This window comes from Cygnus atratus, chromosome 8 (assembly GCF_013377495.2).
Source record: "Cygnus atratus isolate AKBS03 ecotype Queensland, Australia chromosome 8, CAtr_DNAZoo_HiC_assembly, whole genome shotgun sequence".
NCBI classification, from domain to species: Eukaryota; Metazoa; Chordata; class Aves; order Anseriformes; family Anatidae; genus Cygnus; species Cygnus atratus.
The window spans coordinates 7113677-7129968 of NC_066369.1; the positions used below are offsets into that span (position 1 = coordinate 7113677).

Here is a 16292-nt window from a genome sequence, read left to right on the forward strand (position 1 = left end):
TAATGTGTAGCAGATGCTACAAATGCACAGTATTTCATGCTCCCTCTACTGGCTAAGAGCTACAGGAAGAGTACAGAGACCTTAGCTCTGCTGGTACTAAAATGCTGATGCTAGTTTAAATAAATTGCATATTTTCACATATTAGGTCAGCTTATACTATTTTGTGAGTAATACAAATAACAGTTTACTAAGTAAAGCCCTTCGCTGAGGATGAATCGGGATGCCATCCCACTGCCATGGGTTATTTGGAGAGGTTAATAAGTAAGAAGTGGTATTTCAAAGGTATGTAAAAAAATCTATGGGCATGAAAACAGAGTAGTTAAGCTGTATAAAACCTGTAAACTATACCATAACTAAGTGATAAATGGCTTTATGCTTTTTTTTTTTTTTTTTTGAATGCCACAGCCAGGTAACAGCAGCCTGGATACTTTAATCATAAATAATTTTACCCACACATCTTGACTTTTTTTCTGAATATTGGCCAATACTGCTGGCATAACAAATATATACAGGTTTGGCACGCAAACATTACACATTTCCCACTGTCAGAAGCCATGCAGTTAAAATAATTAATTAGTAATGAAGACCAACGTAAACTCTGCTTATTAATAAACATACACATTGCATGCTTCAAATCTTGAAGAAACGAATGAAGACAAATCTTTCATTCTTACCACAAAACAATCCAGCCAGAAACCTGTACACTTCAAAATAGAAATGATGAAAGTTTTGGACCTTTTTAATTAGTGATCAAAGAAAGGGTTTCTATAAGCAGAACAACAAAGTACTCTGAAGCAGCTATTATGTACGTAACTACATATATGTGTATATATATAGACATACCAGTATATATGTGCATGTGTACAAATGTATTCTTACATGTGTAAGCATATGATTCAGAACTACTTGTCCATGTGTTATTTTTGAATGAACTCCTTCAGCTTCTCTAATGTCACTCCTTATTTCCGCTGTTATGAGGGGAAAGAGAAGTAATGCCTTTTAAATGTTTGGCTGTATAATTTACTGTATTTCCAATAAACTAGATTTTAATAGGCTTCACAACAGTGAGATAATTAAGGCTGTTTTCAAAATCATCTATTAAGTAAAACATTGAACTATTAAATTGGGTCATTTTGCTTATCACTTGACATTTGACCTTAAATATTCTTTTAATTAGAACATATTGAGGAAGTAAAAGATATTAGTCCCATAGCACAGGTCTCCCATTTACTGTCTACTCATTAAGCACTTTCTACAGATAAGTGGAAACTGTACAACGTGTAGATTTAAAGTTTGTTTTGGTTTGAAGAGCAAGTTGTGCATCTGCTTGACTTTGCAACTTGACTGTAATTTGACCAGAATGATGTAGCTTTATAGGATGCAACACTGAAACGCATGTGCTATAAAGTAGATGCTGAGGTGGAGAATCAAATTCTTAGGAGGATCAGCAAAGTTCTGCTGTCAGTTCAGTATGTGCAATGCCTTCAGTTTGTGTACGGTTATAACTTCAACCACACTTTAAACTTTGCTTTCATTAGCAGCTGTCCTTGTTTTCAGTCTGTGTGCATCCACAGTGCAGCTCTGTGTATGTGCAAGAAACACCTCTCTTGAGGAAGCATACAGGATTATCTGTAATGCCAGGGTGCGGGAGACATGTAGAACTAGCATCAACGCACAGACCAGGAGATACACAGCAGTTTCTGTTTATATTAGGGAAATGATGGCTACTGTTTTTTCAGTAACAAAAAGGGTACAGCAAAGTGAGTCCTATGTTTGGTTCCAGGCCGCATAACACCTCGCTGAACTATTATGCTCAGGCAAAGCAAACAAGAAATGAAAAGCTAGAGAGACTGTTCAATAGGGAAAGGTGGAACTGAGTGGGTTCATAAGCTCAGCCAAGAGGTGGCTAAACTCGATTATAGGAGACTATAAATATCACAGATATACCAATTAAAAAGGCTAGGAAAGGTTTATTCACAATATTCAGAAAGAAATAAAAAAGATAAGTAGGCACAGCCTGAATAAACCCCCAGGAGGAAAATTCTTACTGAATATTTGGACTATTTTTAGTAAATAGTCAGTCATATAATCGAATGACCCACTAGGAAGGACTGTCATGAAAATAATGAGTGCTTGAAAAGCATTATTCCTGCTGCCAAATAATATACAACTGTCTTTTTTTTTTCTTTTTTTTTTTTTTTTCCTAAGAGCACTTTCTGCAAGTACTGGACTTAGGATTCCTTACATCTAAGGATGTTTTCTGTCTGCTTATTGCAAGACCTGAGTGCTTATGGCTGAAAATCCATTCATCCCTTCCTCCTCTTGTTCAAGGAAAAAAGATTTTCATGCTAGAAAGTGTTTATGTGCAACGATGTTTAACACAGAGAGATGTGCCAGATTTCAAAATATCCACTGCTTGCAGGCTCTGTCAGTCACGTCGGACTACATTACGCAACTTCGCATATCAGTGTAACTAGAGAAAATAGATCATAGTAATGAAGGCTCAGCTGTGAAATTTTAAAGAATAAAACCCTATACTTGTTCTGAAAGTAATATTGGTAGATGCTTCCTAGCATTTTTAATTCCCTGTATTTCTAACTCAAAAGAAAAAAAATAAATAAACCCTTGATTTTTGTGCATTCTTTTGGTGCTGAATAATGCAGAAGTGAAGGCTGTGATCTCTGTATATTTCCAATGCAACTTGCAACAAAGAGAGTTATTTCTCAAATAATACATATTCCTCATGACAAAATATACATAGCTATATTAGGGCTCTAAATATGATTCTCAGAGTTGCAAACAAATTGTCAAGTCTTGGGGCTAATTCTGGAAATTTTTGTCATGAAGAGTTCCAGAGCTCCTTTCTTAATGATCACAGCTCAGCTTTTACATAATTTTTACCTAGAGTATGATTGCCTGTAAAAATACTCTTCCATCAAATGGTTCTTTCCTACAACAGGAATAATAGGGTCAAGCTGAAGCTTTCAACAAAGCTGCATTTTATTACGTTAAAAGGGGTCCTTTGCATAGCTGGTGCCCATGCTAAGTTCACATTATGTATCTAGGATCTGAAACTATTTCAGTCTCAACTTAGAGCACATCAGATATAGTAACTGGATCTGATAATGATGTACACATGTATTTTAAATGCATTCTTGTGAAGCTCCACTGTTCATTAGGTAACATCATAGCTTATGAACATATTGAACTGTAGTCTTTTTTTCCATATTTCTAAAGTGGGAGTAATACTTACGTACTTCACAGTAATGGTATATATGGATTTGCTTGTGTTCATGAACTGTTCCAATTTCAGTGAGTTTAAATCCAATTTGCAGAATATTGAGGTAAATACAGAACAAGTCATAACTTTCTTCAGATATAACCAAATTTCCAGCGCTGCTATCTGTGTTGTAAGAGGTATGTTTCTTTTATGGTGCAGAGTGTGCAAACTGCAAGTGCAACCTCAGCTTTTCTTCCAGGGGGGCTATCCAGAGACAGGCTAATCACACTAAGTTCATAATGAGTTTGGTCTGGAAGTTAAGCACGTGAGAAGTGATTAGTGCTTATTGCAAAGAAAACAGCCTGATGAATAGTGAATAAAGAGCTAGGCAAGAAACTGGTGAGTATGCTGCACTCCTGGATACTGAAACTGTCCGCAAAGCTGTCTGCCTCTTTCCCTGGAGTTGTGCACAGGCCAGGGCTAAAGGACGCACTGTGATTCAAAGAGAATATCCTGAACTGTTCCAAAAACTAAGAAAAAAGAGGAGATGGAAGAGCTCAATGACAAAAGTAGAGGAGGAGGGGGAAAACTCAAAAGGAATCAAATCTGATGACAACATGAACAACTCCTTACCAGAATGCTGCAGATTGAAGAAAGGTTAAAAAGTATTAGAGAATAGGATCATTAAAGCCTGTCCAAATGTTCTTTCAAGATCAGAGGCTTTAGGAGAGATTGAAAAAGTACTTTAAAGTGCTAATTGTCTGGTTTTTTTTGTTTTTTTTGTTTTTTTTTTTTTTTTTTTTTTTTTGTGTGTAGGGTTTTTACAGGCAGCAAGTGCCTGCCAGGCCCTGAGGGCATCCTGTGTTGGTACAGTGCTTGCTAGGCTGGTCTTGTAGTGCTGGAGCTGCCAGGGGCTGGCTGGGAGCAGTAAGACAAGGTCCTCCCCCTCCTTCCACCCTGTGGTTTTGAACACATGAATGTATGAAGGAGTTCACTTCACAGAGTTGTTAACGCAGATAGACAGGGCAGCACTGTAGAAGTAGCTTTAGGAAAATAGGAACTTTTTCCCCATGTTCAGAAAATGGCAACACCTTTCCATGTTTTGCTGCACAACTTCCCAGTGCCAGCAGGCCACTTAGAGTCTGATTTTTTTTAAGGGATCCTTTCACAGCAGTCTAACAGTGTGAAGGGTTGATTATTATTTCTAGTGATTATGAATTGAATTTGGAGGGAAAAGATATATGCCCTTAACAGCCTCTCTAGAGTTTCCAAACTGGTAAGAAACCTATGTATCCATCAAACTCTAATTCTTTTTATTTGTTTGTTTGTTTCCCATGTTTTACTTGTATTTCTCCTTACTGTATTTCTCCTTAATAATAATTTCTCCTTAAACCAGCTCACCCTGAATGACTGCTTGATAGTAGCACCATTTTCCTTTTTAAACCTTTGATTGTATAGGAATAATCACAATGTAACAGCACCTCCTGACCTTTTGGTTTTGAACTTGAATGCTCACTTTGCCTGCAGGGGCAGCCTGAGTCCCACTGAAAAGGTAGGAGGTGCCATGGACACCTCCCCAACTTGGACTGGAGGCAGGATCATGAAATTATTACGCAGAATCCATGTGCTCGCCATCTCTTTCTGCCTCTGGAACAACCGGGTGCTGCAATGATCCACCCTGCCATAGTCATCTGTTAAGACGTGGTTGCCATAAGCCATAAGCTCCCTCAGCAGTCATTCTTGTCAACCTACCCTACTGCTTTCTTTGTCAAATTCACTGCCAAGCCATTTTCACAATCACTTCAGTGAAGTGCCACCTTGACCTCCTGGGCCATTTCTTTGTCTGACAAGCCACAAAGTGAACCTGGCATGACTAGGCATAGTGATCATAGTGCAGATGGGTCTCTTTGACCTAACTTGCTATAGCTTGTCAAGTTTGGCTACCCGTTGTTATATATTTTTGGCCTATAAAAGACCGGGAGAAAGTGCAGCCCTCTGTTTTCCTTCTCTATCAGTGGAAAAGCCCTCCCAGAGACAATGAAGTGCTAAAGTAATCAGGAAGAACCACGTCTTTTCCCTTGGGACCTTGAAGAATTTAATATCGGGAGGGATCTAAAAAATTATTTTCACAAAAGAGGATTGGGAAGGGAGCAGAAAAAGCCTACCAGCTCAAGCCAGCCCAGCTTCTCTCTTCTTTTGTCTCCCTGCAATGAAAAAAGTCATGTTTTTTTCTCTGTATCTCCTTTGTTCTCCTGATCCTTTCCTTGGGCAAAGAAAAGGAAAGCAGGTGAATGCCCCTTGAATAGTCTTGTCTTATAAGTCTTCAGAATCAAGATAAAATAACCTTTTAAACTGTGATGATGGCCCATGAAATAAAGTTAATTAACCTGCTGTGATAGAGCAAGGATTGACTGCTGTGGTGTGAACAGCTGAAGGACAGATGAGGAAATAAAGAAAAAAATTGGAGTTTGGGGACAAGATGAGAACTCTGCTATACATCTGATTTCATTTTTGTAAGAATCACATCACTTTATACATCTAAGATAGTTGGCAGCTCTGTGATCATTGTACTAATGGTTCAGAATGGGATTTTTTTAAAAAAAAGAAACCTTACATATATGTGCATGTTTTAAGCTTCCCAAGTTAGCAACAATGTACCTAGTATCCTACCCATTATTGGTAAATAATATTTATGTTTTGTATAATACTGTCACACACAAAAAGGAGGCTAGAGGAGAGAGAGCTATGGCTGGCTGAGACAGTCTGCCATGACATCTGCCAAATGGTCTGCCTGTAGCAGCATCTAAAGATGTGCAGAGAAATGGAAGCGTGATGCTTTGTGTGCCTGTGTTTCTTTCATCCTGGCTGAAGTGCAAAACCAGGGTCCAAATGAATCTCTTTTTAAGCACTGGTCCCATGATGTTCACAGTTCAGTATTCGAGTTGAGGTTTTCTTTAGTTAGCTGAGTGCTCAGTACTCTCCCATACTGGCCATTTATCTGCCTCATCTTCTGGCTCCAGGAGACAGTTTCTTTCCCTCATGCATATGCCAGAAATTCAACACACATACGACACCAGTCTGATCGTATCATTTTCTCTTGCAGCAGTCCAACAGACTGGGAAAGGGGCCAAGGAGATTTAAAAGGGAAAAACAGGAAACGACAAACAAACAAAAAGGGCAAAGAAATGCTCAGGAACTCTTCACGCCAAAGCAAGCAGCAGTGCTGGTGGCGCAGCTGGCACACAGCAGATAACAAGACACCAGAAGCGGTAAGGTCCTCGTCAGCCAGCGCTCGTTTGCATGTTGGCAGGCAGCAGGCACCCTGCCTACAAAGGGGTTAGTGGGCTCTGCTCCTCTGACACTCCTGCTGAAGCCAAAGGGATGATCTTCAGCCCTGCTGGTGGCACTGTCCCACCTGAGGGCTGCTGTTGAGGCACGGGGAGCAGGACCGCCTGCCTCGCACGCTCACCTCTCCTCGGGCTCAGCTCAGCACTGGAATGTGTCACTTGACAGAGCTTGCAGGTTCAGAGAGTCTTTAATTCTGACATGGTGTTAAGTTTATTACAACCTGGTGAAATGAGTCACTACCAAAGCCATAGCTCTGCTTTCCTCCTTTCCCACGTGTTTTCATGAGGAAAGGGAGAAGCTGAACCTTTTCAAATAACACTCTGTTTAAAAAATGTGCAGTGCTAGAGCAATACAATATATCCATGATACGAAAGGATAAAGTTCTAGGATAACTGCCGCCTTTAGCTAGCAGTAACAAATCACAAGACCTTTAAAAGAAAGCTCAGTCTATTAAAAGTACTTTTGTGCTAGGGGGCTAGCAGACCAAGGTAATATCAAAAATGTAGGGCTTGCTACTGCAGAAGTACTGAAACCTCTTGAAATCTGAGTATCCCCAGGCCCTTTGACTTAGAAGGGAGCTGGAGAAGTTTAACCCTTTGTAGAAGCACCTCAAGAATTTTCTGTCTTTGATGTGGGATAAGGCATATATCTAATGGACTCAAAAAAACTCCTGGCTGGGATAAACTTGCCACACCAGGATTATTACTTTGTATTATTTAGAATCAAATTGCATAAACAATTTCCTCAGCCTCTCCTTGTAGGACATGCCTTCAGCTCTTCTGACATGCAAGGAGGCTGGGGTTCATTTTGAGCACTTTCCATTCTCAGATTACCTGGGGGAAGGAGAAAGGCCAGAGAGAAATGCTCAGTGCTAACAGGAGGACTGGGGAGGCTAGATGTATTGTACTTAAGAGCATTGCTGAATTCCCGACCTTTAGCAATGGTGTTATTCCCATGCAAATCAGTTTCCTCACATTAGCCCAATCTCCACCAGCCAGGTCTTGTTCAGCTGTTAGAGCACAGCCTAGGACCCCAGGGATGCTTGCTGCCAGCTAGAGCAATGCTGCTGTTTTCTCTACAAATATGCAAGTTACCTGACTACCTTATATTTCACACAGGCCAGGAAGAAAACAATTTAAAATTTAGACCATACTGAAAAACACAGGTAGTGAATGAGCTGACAAGAGTAGCAAGATTAACCTTGTCTTGACATTAGTTTGCAGCCCATTGCTGAAAGGCATTTCACCAGCAGCTTTTACAACCATCCCAGTTAAAGGTGGTTCTTCCTGGTTCCAGCTGTCTAAGCACACTGTTTGCTAAGAATAATTTATATATATATATTTCTTTTTTTGGGGGGGGCGTTGTTTTCTGTGTATGTTTTTTGTTTGTTTGTTTTGTTTTTGCTAACGACATTTATATATAGCATCCAGCAGGTATGCGGATAACTGAACTTATGTGAAGGCTTTATGTAAAGTCATTTGCATGTGATATTAGCAGGAATTGCAGAGTCTCTAAGACTTCTGTCAGCCACGCTATCTCTGGAGAGCTTTCAATTTTATTTAGGAGCTTATCTAGTAAAAAAATAATTTAAGATTAATAGATTTAATAGATTCTGACACTTTTTTTTTTTCATTAGATCACGAATCTCAATCATTTAGAGTATGCCTGCACATGGGTCCACTGACCCCTGGGGGAGTAAGGGAGCCCCCTTGAGTGACTAAAACCAGCAGAATCCTGACCCAATCAAGCAAACGAGGCAGGTATAGGCAATAGAAGGAAGTGAGAGGATAAAGAACGGTGATGGCTAAACAAGGAACCGCCTTCTGAGTGGTCATGCAGAGCATGGGAGGTTTTAAAACAGAGCAAGAGGGGAAGGAAAAGAAACCTGACAGCTGGACACCGCTAGAAGGAAGCAAAGAGAAAGAAGTAGCATTTGAAGAGAAGTTGGAAGAGGTAAGGGTCATAACCGGGGGACATAAGCCTGAGCAGAAGCCTGATGTTATGCTCTCTTAGGCAGAACAAAAGTACAACAGCAACACTTAGTGACAGGATAGGGAAGGACAGTTATGGGGATGGAGCAGAACAAAAGCAAACAGGTCTCACCGTGCCTTTGAAGAAAAATCAATTGGGAATTCAGAGCACAAGTTGTACTCTCTGTATGCTTTTGTATCTGTTAAGCTGCAGAGATCAGTCGTGCAGCCTGGTGGGAGACACAGGGGAAGTTTAGCAGCTGTGCAGGAGATGAATGGAATGAGAAAGCGAAGACCAGTTAAATTAATCCAGCTACTAATTACATTCTCTACAGAAAGAGTAACAGAATGGAGTGGAGACTCTACACCCAGAACCAAAGCCACCTTGCTAGTGTCTGTGCAAAATAGTACAGGGTGTGTTAAACACAAAACTTAACACGTCTTTCTTAGGATTATGATTATCTGCAATTTTGTTAGTTGTTTTTTTTTGTTTGTTCTCTTCCTAAGAACACAGCTGCACACATAATTTATTTTTCATTTAAGCTGTACAACATCATCAACACATTAGATTGCAACATCTTTTGTAAATCTGGTGTTATGCTCACACGGAGGAGTGCTCCTGGCAGTCCCCAGTGCTACTGTGTAGAAGTACAGGAGTAGCGTAGAGACAAAGGCTGAAAGACTGGGAGTTGTACTTCATGGCTGCTTCATGAAAACACTCTATTATTATTATTTTTTAATACAATACCTGTATGCTGTGCATTTCAAACTCATGATGAAACACTTGCCAACATAAGCTGATGGTATTTATGGTATAATTCAAACAAATGTGACTGAATAATGAGGCTTAGCAGGCAGGGCTGTGGGAGAGACTGCATCTCTCTCTTGCTGTGTGGACTTGGCTTGGGGGTCAACCCCGGAGCCTGATGCTCTCTTGCTAGCTTCACAACCTATGCAACAAACCCTTCATCCCAAATTACGACCAGAACATATGTATCGTGACCGCCAGAGGGACCCTCTGCACTATGACGCCTTAACACCCAAAACTTATTTTACAGATTGATTTACAGCACGCCTATACCACGGAATACTGCAGGATGTTACTTCCTACATTAACCGAAAGAACCTTACCAGTAAGTCCCGGTTTACAGCTACAGACGTAGCCCTCTGCCTTGTCGTAGCTGAAGTGGGAGGGCAGCACTGGGATGCTGCCGTACCAGCGCGCCCATGAGCGCTCCACGCACTGTGCCTCGGCAGGGCACGGGTTGCTGCTGCACTCGCTGATGTCGGTCTCGCATCGGGCACCAGTATAGCCTGGTAAGAACAGTTGGAAGAAGGGGTTTAATTGTTGGGCTGCCAATTCATTCCTGACCTGAAAGTGTTATTGTGAGTATATGCTGCGATGCGCTTGGTTTCAGAGTCTGTCATGTGCTAAAAGTGCCTCTTGAAGCTCAGTAGCTGCATATTGCTATGGCTGTTCTGTGTAAGCTAGCTGAGCTTTGCTGTGCTGTATGGACCTGGCTTCTTATTAGGAAGTAACGTGGAGACTTGTGTGGGTAACGAAGCACTGTGTTGTGCTGCTCTCAGGTTGTGTAAAGCTTTCCTTGCCTTTTGCACCAGCTCCCAAAGACAGGCGTGCAGGGAGTTGGTCTTTGTATTTAGTTCACGTGCTGAAAGATTCACAAAGTCTCTTGGAGAGCTTAGTGGCTGTGTTCCCACTGGTGTGCGGGAGCACTTTCCCAAATGACTGGGTATGCAAGCCTTGCTGGTAGAGGAAAACACAAGAAAACACAGCCCAGTGTGTTTTCACCCCAAGCTGTGAGATAGCAGAGCATGCATCGGTGATATGAAGGAAAGCAGTTTGCCAATATAATGCCTAGTTTAATTTTTATCTGTGAACAGGACAACTAATATTTTGCACTGAAAAGTAAGTTTTTAAGACTGATTTATATGTCATGCTAGTGAAGAGCAAAAAAGGGTCAGCCACAGCAGTGATTTGTGTACTGTGTGGGTTGATGGATTACACATCAAACTGGGAGGTGGATCCCAGCTCCAGCTGAGTCTCCTGTTTTGACTTGGTGATACTGGCCCTTGCTCTGAAGAAGAAAGCTTTCTTTTTTTTTCTCCCCCACTTCTGCTGTGCAGGAAACCAACAAATCCTTATCTGGGGAAAGTGAGCAGTATACCCACAGGGCTCTGTCTCGTGATGAGGAATGAAGCCCATCTAGCACCTAGCTCTTAGAGCATTTTTAAGGCCACATAGTTTCAAGTTTTGTATCAGCACATGATGATGACTTATCTATTACATAAGGAAAGAGGGTGTTTATGGGAGAACTTGGAGCTTACCTGGCCAGCAGTGGCACATATAACTGTCAGCGCTGTCCTCACAAGTGGCATTATTGTAGCAGGGTTGTGACCAGCACAAGGGAATTAGGGTCTCGCAGTGCAGGCCCATAAATCCAGTACCGGTACAGTTGCAGCTGTACCTGCAACGCAGAATAAAATGTTTAGTCTAGCTGGAAGTCAGCAGATCTGGGCTTTGATCCCAAAGGGGCACAGACTTGCTGTGCTGCCTCAGCTAACAGCTCGCACGGCAGAGTCCAGGCCCGAGATGTCCTCCAGTGTTACAGGAGAAAACCTAGAAACCAGGAATGAAGGTCGAGCGTTTTCCTGAAATAGGTGGCTTTGCCCAGGAGGGGACTGCTTATGAATTCAAATAGGTTTTGACAGCTCATTTCTTTCTAGAATTATTGATTTTTTTTTCTTCTTTTTTAATTTGAAAAATATTTCTGCCCTTTCCAGTGCAATTTTTGTAGGCTTAACATTATTCACAAAATGAAAACGGGAGAGAAAGTGAGTTATCCCTTTCTCTTAAAAATGGACAAAAAATAAGACAGTAATTGATCCTAAAATATCACTAAGTGGTATTTCCTCTTTGTTGGAAAGCACTGTATTTTTTGTTGTTGGGTTTCAATACAGAGATGTCAATTACTTGTGCAGTTCCGATAGTTACAGTTCAGTACAGATAGCTTCCTTTTGACAGCAATGCTACTGCTATGGGTTTAGGTGTAAACAAATTAATGTATATATATACAATTATAAGAAATACTGAACAAAGTGAAAGTAATCTCTATTGTCTAAACTTTTTAAAATTACCTAATTATAAAATACATGTATCTTATGGCCTTAAGCATAGGAGTTAAGGTCAACTTGTACGTGTCATAAGAAAAGACAAACCTTTGTCAAATAACTGATAAATGCGCATGCTCGGATGACCTTTTTTTAGTAACTATAAGAAACAAAAATATTTAATTATTTTGCTTTATTTTACATTAAAATGATATACTGGCTGTTGTACAATTGAAATTGTGGGGGAATCTTGCTGAACAGTAGAAATGTTCAATGATGTGCAACTGGTTTTAGAAGAGGTCAAGTCCTACTTTGCTGCATTCCCAAAACCTCACTGGAAGAATTGGTTTGAGATTTGGGAGGGAACTTAGTTTGGTATTTGTATTCATAGCTTTAAATGCTAAACCTGTCCCCTTGAGCAATGCTGTGATAGCTGGTGGCAAACACACAAGTCTTGATTGTACTACATCATTAGTCAGAAAAGGAAAAACCTGTTTAAAGTCTACAATTCTTCATTTAACACCCCCTCCTGAAAAAAAATACCATAAAATGGCTAGTTACCCTTCTGCTTTGAACTGCTTTGTTGTCCAACCCTTTTCATTGTGTAAAGAAGCTCCAGTAGTTCTGCAGATGTCCTGCAGTATTACAAGCCAATTAAAATTGCTCTTACATGCACCTCAGCTTTAAAAGCTCAGAGGAAGAGGACAGTGTGATTAAGCCTGGCCTGCATGAGCACCACAGTTGCTCACCTCACATGCGTATCCTCAAAAGCTTTGCAGGTTACCCACTGGCTCTGCTGTGAACCAGTCCGGAGCAAGGTGACTTCCCTGTCCTGCTGTTGTGCTTTGGCTATGCTGGAGAATGGGATTTTTTTTTTTGTCCTGATCAGTCATTCAGGGCTGCCACAAAGCAGCTCCACAAGGTTGGTGCCGCGTCACCACACTGCTAGCGTTCCTAGAACAGGATCTCTTCCCCTCTCATTCAAGGCAAGCATGCCTTTTGCTGATGTGACTTTGGGGCTGATTCTGGGACATGAATATCTTCAAAACAGATTTGTAAAAACTGGAAAGCAGACGATAGAGGACAAATCTTACACTGGCAAGGGTAGCGCCTCCATGAATACACTTACTGACTTTTGGCTATTTTTCTGTGATGTAAACTTGAGCTTACACACGTTTTCAGTTTGTAAAATCTCACGCTGAGCATGCAGAGTCGATGCTAGTGAGTGAATGCCAGAGCTCCGGCTGCCGGGCTGCGCTTGGAGCAATGCATAGAGCTTTTAACATCGGGCGGAGAAACTTTTCAGCCTCCCTGCCTTTCCTTTGGTTACCCTGAGGGCTGCAGGTGGTTTGGAGGCAGGAGCTGCTGCGCGCTTCGCTGCGCTCCCGCTGCGCGCCCGCCTCCGCCGCGCACCCGGGCGGACCGGGAGGGATCCGGGACAGCCCCGGGACGGCCCCGGACTCACCCTGCGGCTCGGTCGTGGCAGCGCCCCCCGTGCCGGCAGGGCAGGCTGGCGCACTCGTCCACGTCGTGCTGGCAGCGGTGGCCCTGGAAGCCGGGAGCGCAGGAGCAGGAGAAGCCGCCCGGGGCATCGCGACAGGTCGCGCCGTTCAGGCAGGGCTGCGACAGGCACTCGTCGATCTCCAGCTCGCAGTTCGCACCTGCGGAGGCAAAGAAAGCAGGGAAGCCCCAGGCTTAGCGAGATGCTCGCTTTTAAGGCTTGGGAGGCTTCACCAAAGAGCTCAGGTGTTATTCATGACAATAGGTAAAACAACTTTTTTGTTAGCTTGACCACTGGAGCAGAATGAACTAGTTTTCAGATTACTCCAACTGTGCCACCATCGTATTTATATAATACAGACGTGATTAGTAATTTAATGACCTCAGAAGAGCCCATTTAAAGCTGCACAGTTAATTGAATCCATTGGGAAGCTGTCGGTTTCCCTGTTTTCTGCTTAGTTATGTCTGTTTGCTTTAAAGATTTAGCAATGTGTAACTAAACCGGCCTACGATGCTGCGTTCCAACAGGTCAGACTCTCAAAGCTGCTCTTCAGAGATAACTGATGAAGCTCCATCAGTTCTAATGGTACTTTACAGCTATGTTTGATAGTTGGCAGGTTACGTACACAATCCCTTTTCTTGTCTCTAATCCAGTCTAGGATACTCTAAAAAAGATTTGATTATACCTAGCAGCTCCTGCTCTGATTATTCGAGGGTTCTGTATGTTTGTTTACTTATTTCTTACTTTGGGTAAGAAACAGTGATTTATTAAAAAAAAAAAAAATTATTTTCATCTGCCAAATCAACTTGCTTTACCAGCTACAGTATCAGCCACAAAAATTTAAACCATAGGCTTAAATTTTAATTTAGAAGCCACTTTTAAGTGGACTTCCCTGTCTTTTGTTTGGCTAACCAAAGCAGCAATAGGATTGTAAGTAGTTTTCAGGGACGTTTCTTACTTGAAAGAGAATCTGCAGCAGAAGAAGATTCTGCAGGGATTTTTTATTTTTTATATATATATATATTTTTTGGATGAAAGTTGCAGTCCAAGATGGGGCAGGCTTTCAAAAGATGGGAATGGCCACATTGTGATTATTGGTATTACCTTAGCAGTCTGTTTAGGAGCTCAACTGTAATTCTTTATACTGCTTTTCCAGCTCTGTCCTGCTGTGAAATTTGTGCCTTCTAACTAGGAGCATTTTTCATAAAACACTAACTTGTTTTTTTAGACATTGCTAATATCTAGCACTGTTCCTTGATCACTGATTTGTTTTGATCGTTTTGAATGTAGCATCCATGTTTAAAAAGGAATAAAAATCCATATTATGGCTAAATATCTAGAAATATCTTGAAATAACAAAACAAAATTCAAAGATGTTAGCTCATAACATTCATTGTATTTAATCTTAAATCTCATTAAAATACATGCACTTTTTCATCTTTCTAGTAGTTATGAAGCATTATTACTGTAAACTTCGAGAATATATTCTTACAGCTTCTTCTGTATATAAAACACTCAGTGGGTAGAGTCACCAGTCCCGGGCTTCTGGCTCATGGCTCGTGGATCTGGCTAGCCACGGCTTTCAGTGGGAGCCTGTGTGAGATCCTAGCACAGGAACGATCCCTTATAGCTTTATGGTAATGTACATTACATCCAGACATAGTGAGCAATCCCTCTGTGGTCATTGCCCTGTGAATTCACTGTAATTGTAAACAATGTGTTTGCAGAAGTATGTCTAGTGACCGTAAATCTGCCAGAGCTTGTTAACAGCTTACTGTGAACACTAAAAATCATGTGACAAAACAAGCCCTGCTCAACTGATCCTCAGTTCAACCAAATTTAAGACTACAGGCCTGAGAACAGCCTGATGATTAACATGAGACCGTAGCGTTGTTGTTTTGGTTCACGTCTTTAATCTATCAAGCCCAGTAACCTGCCTTCGGCAATGTTGCCTCAGAAGAAAACTTCTCTCTTTATAATACACCCAGCCAATGTGATACGCCACGCAAACAGGGGGAATTCCTCCCTAGCCTTTAGTGAGTCTGCTGTCAGATTTTCTTAGATGTGAGGAGGAAAGATGAAAAGATTAGATCTGTATTTGCACCTCAGCCTAACATTCTGTCATGAATATGCTGTATGCCAAATATCATATGCCAGAAAGGGGGGGTAAGGCACCACCAAGCCCTTCCGCTGTTACTGTGTGGGGCTAAGCCATTAAGAGCAGAGGCATTCCCTCCTTGCGCAGACAGTTTCAGCATAAACCAAGCCCCACGAGTGCCTTGGGTTGAAAGACTGAGAAGGGGTATTTGTAACTTTTTTGGTTTCTTTGAAGAACTAAGATTATTATTTCCTTTACCACTTGCTTTTCAAATAAGTCCTACTGAGCACTTGTGCACAGCACTGTGGGAAGCAGCAGACAATTGCTGTTGGATGGACAGTGCCATTTGCTACTGATGCAACACTACCATGAGCTGGGAAGGGAGACGTGTGCTTGAGGTACCTCACCCCACAGTAGAGGCTGCAGTGCCTCTGTGGGGGAGGGCAATGGGACTCCCTCATCCTTTCTCTGAGTACAGATCTGTATTGACCCACTTCGGTGCTTAACTGAGGAGACACAGGAGTGCTGCTGATGAAAGAGGGGAGGAGGAGCGCGGGCAGGTACTGCAGGGGCAGGTACTGCTGCCCCACTTCTGGGCAGGCAGATGGTGTAAGGTGGAGGCAGAAGCATGGAGAGGCTGAGTGCAAAGGCAGGCATGAGGACAGCAGCAGTAACGCTTTGACTCAGCAGCAGCTTTTGCCACTTGGTGATTTTGATAGAGTTTTGGCATAGCGCCTATGTTGAATTTCAATACAACAATTTATACCTATGACTAGCTTGTGGAGTAGATGTTTCTGTGCTGGTAGTTTGACATCTGGGTACCTAAAGTCTGTGGGAGTTTTCATCTTAGTGCCTAAGACTTATGATGCATCTACATTACTGATAAGAATTCTGTGCGAGAACTAAGATTCATCAGGTAATAATTTCCTTATATTGTACAGAATTCATCACAGTTACATCATAGTAAAAGGTATTACACAAAGATTGGATCTCGCCCATTGTACCTATTTCATCTGATGCTGGAAT

The 16292-nt window shown here is 41.7% G+C and overlaps 1 protein-coding gene across 1 annotated transcript in view; it reads right to left on the reverse strand.

The window, feature by feature from the left end:
* CRB1 (crumbs cell polarity complex component 1) overlaps positions 1-16292 on the reverse strand; it is a 69920-nt gene that overhangs the window by 48845 nt on the left and 4783 nt on the right. Inside the window, exons 3-5 of the mRNA XM_035537429.2 lie at positions 13133-13328; positions 10885-11024; positions 9670-9852 (exon numbers count right to left, since the gene is read on the reverse strand). Coding sequence (XP_035393322.2) covers positions 9670-9852; positions 10885-11024; positions 13133-13328 — 519 coding nt within the window. The remainder of the gene's footprint in view (positions 1-9669; positions 9853-10884; positions 11025-13132; positions 13329-16292) is intronic.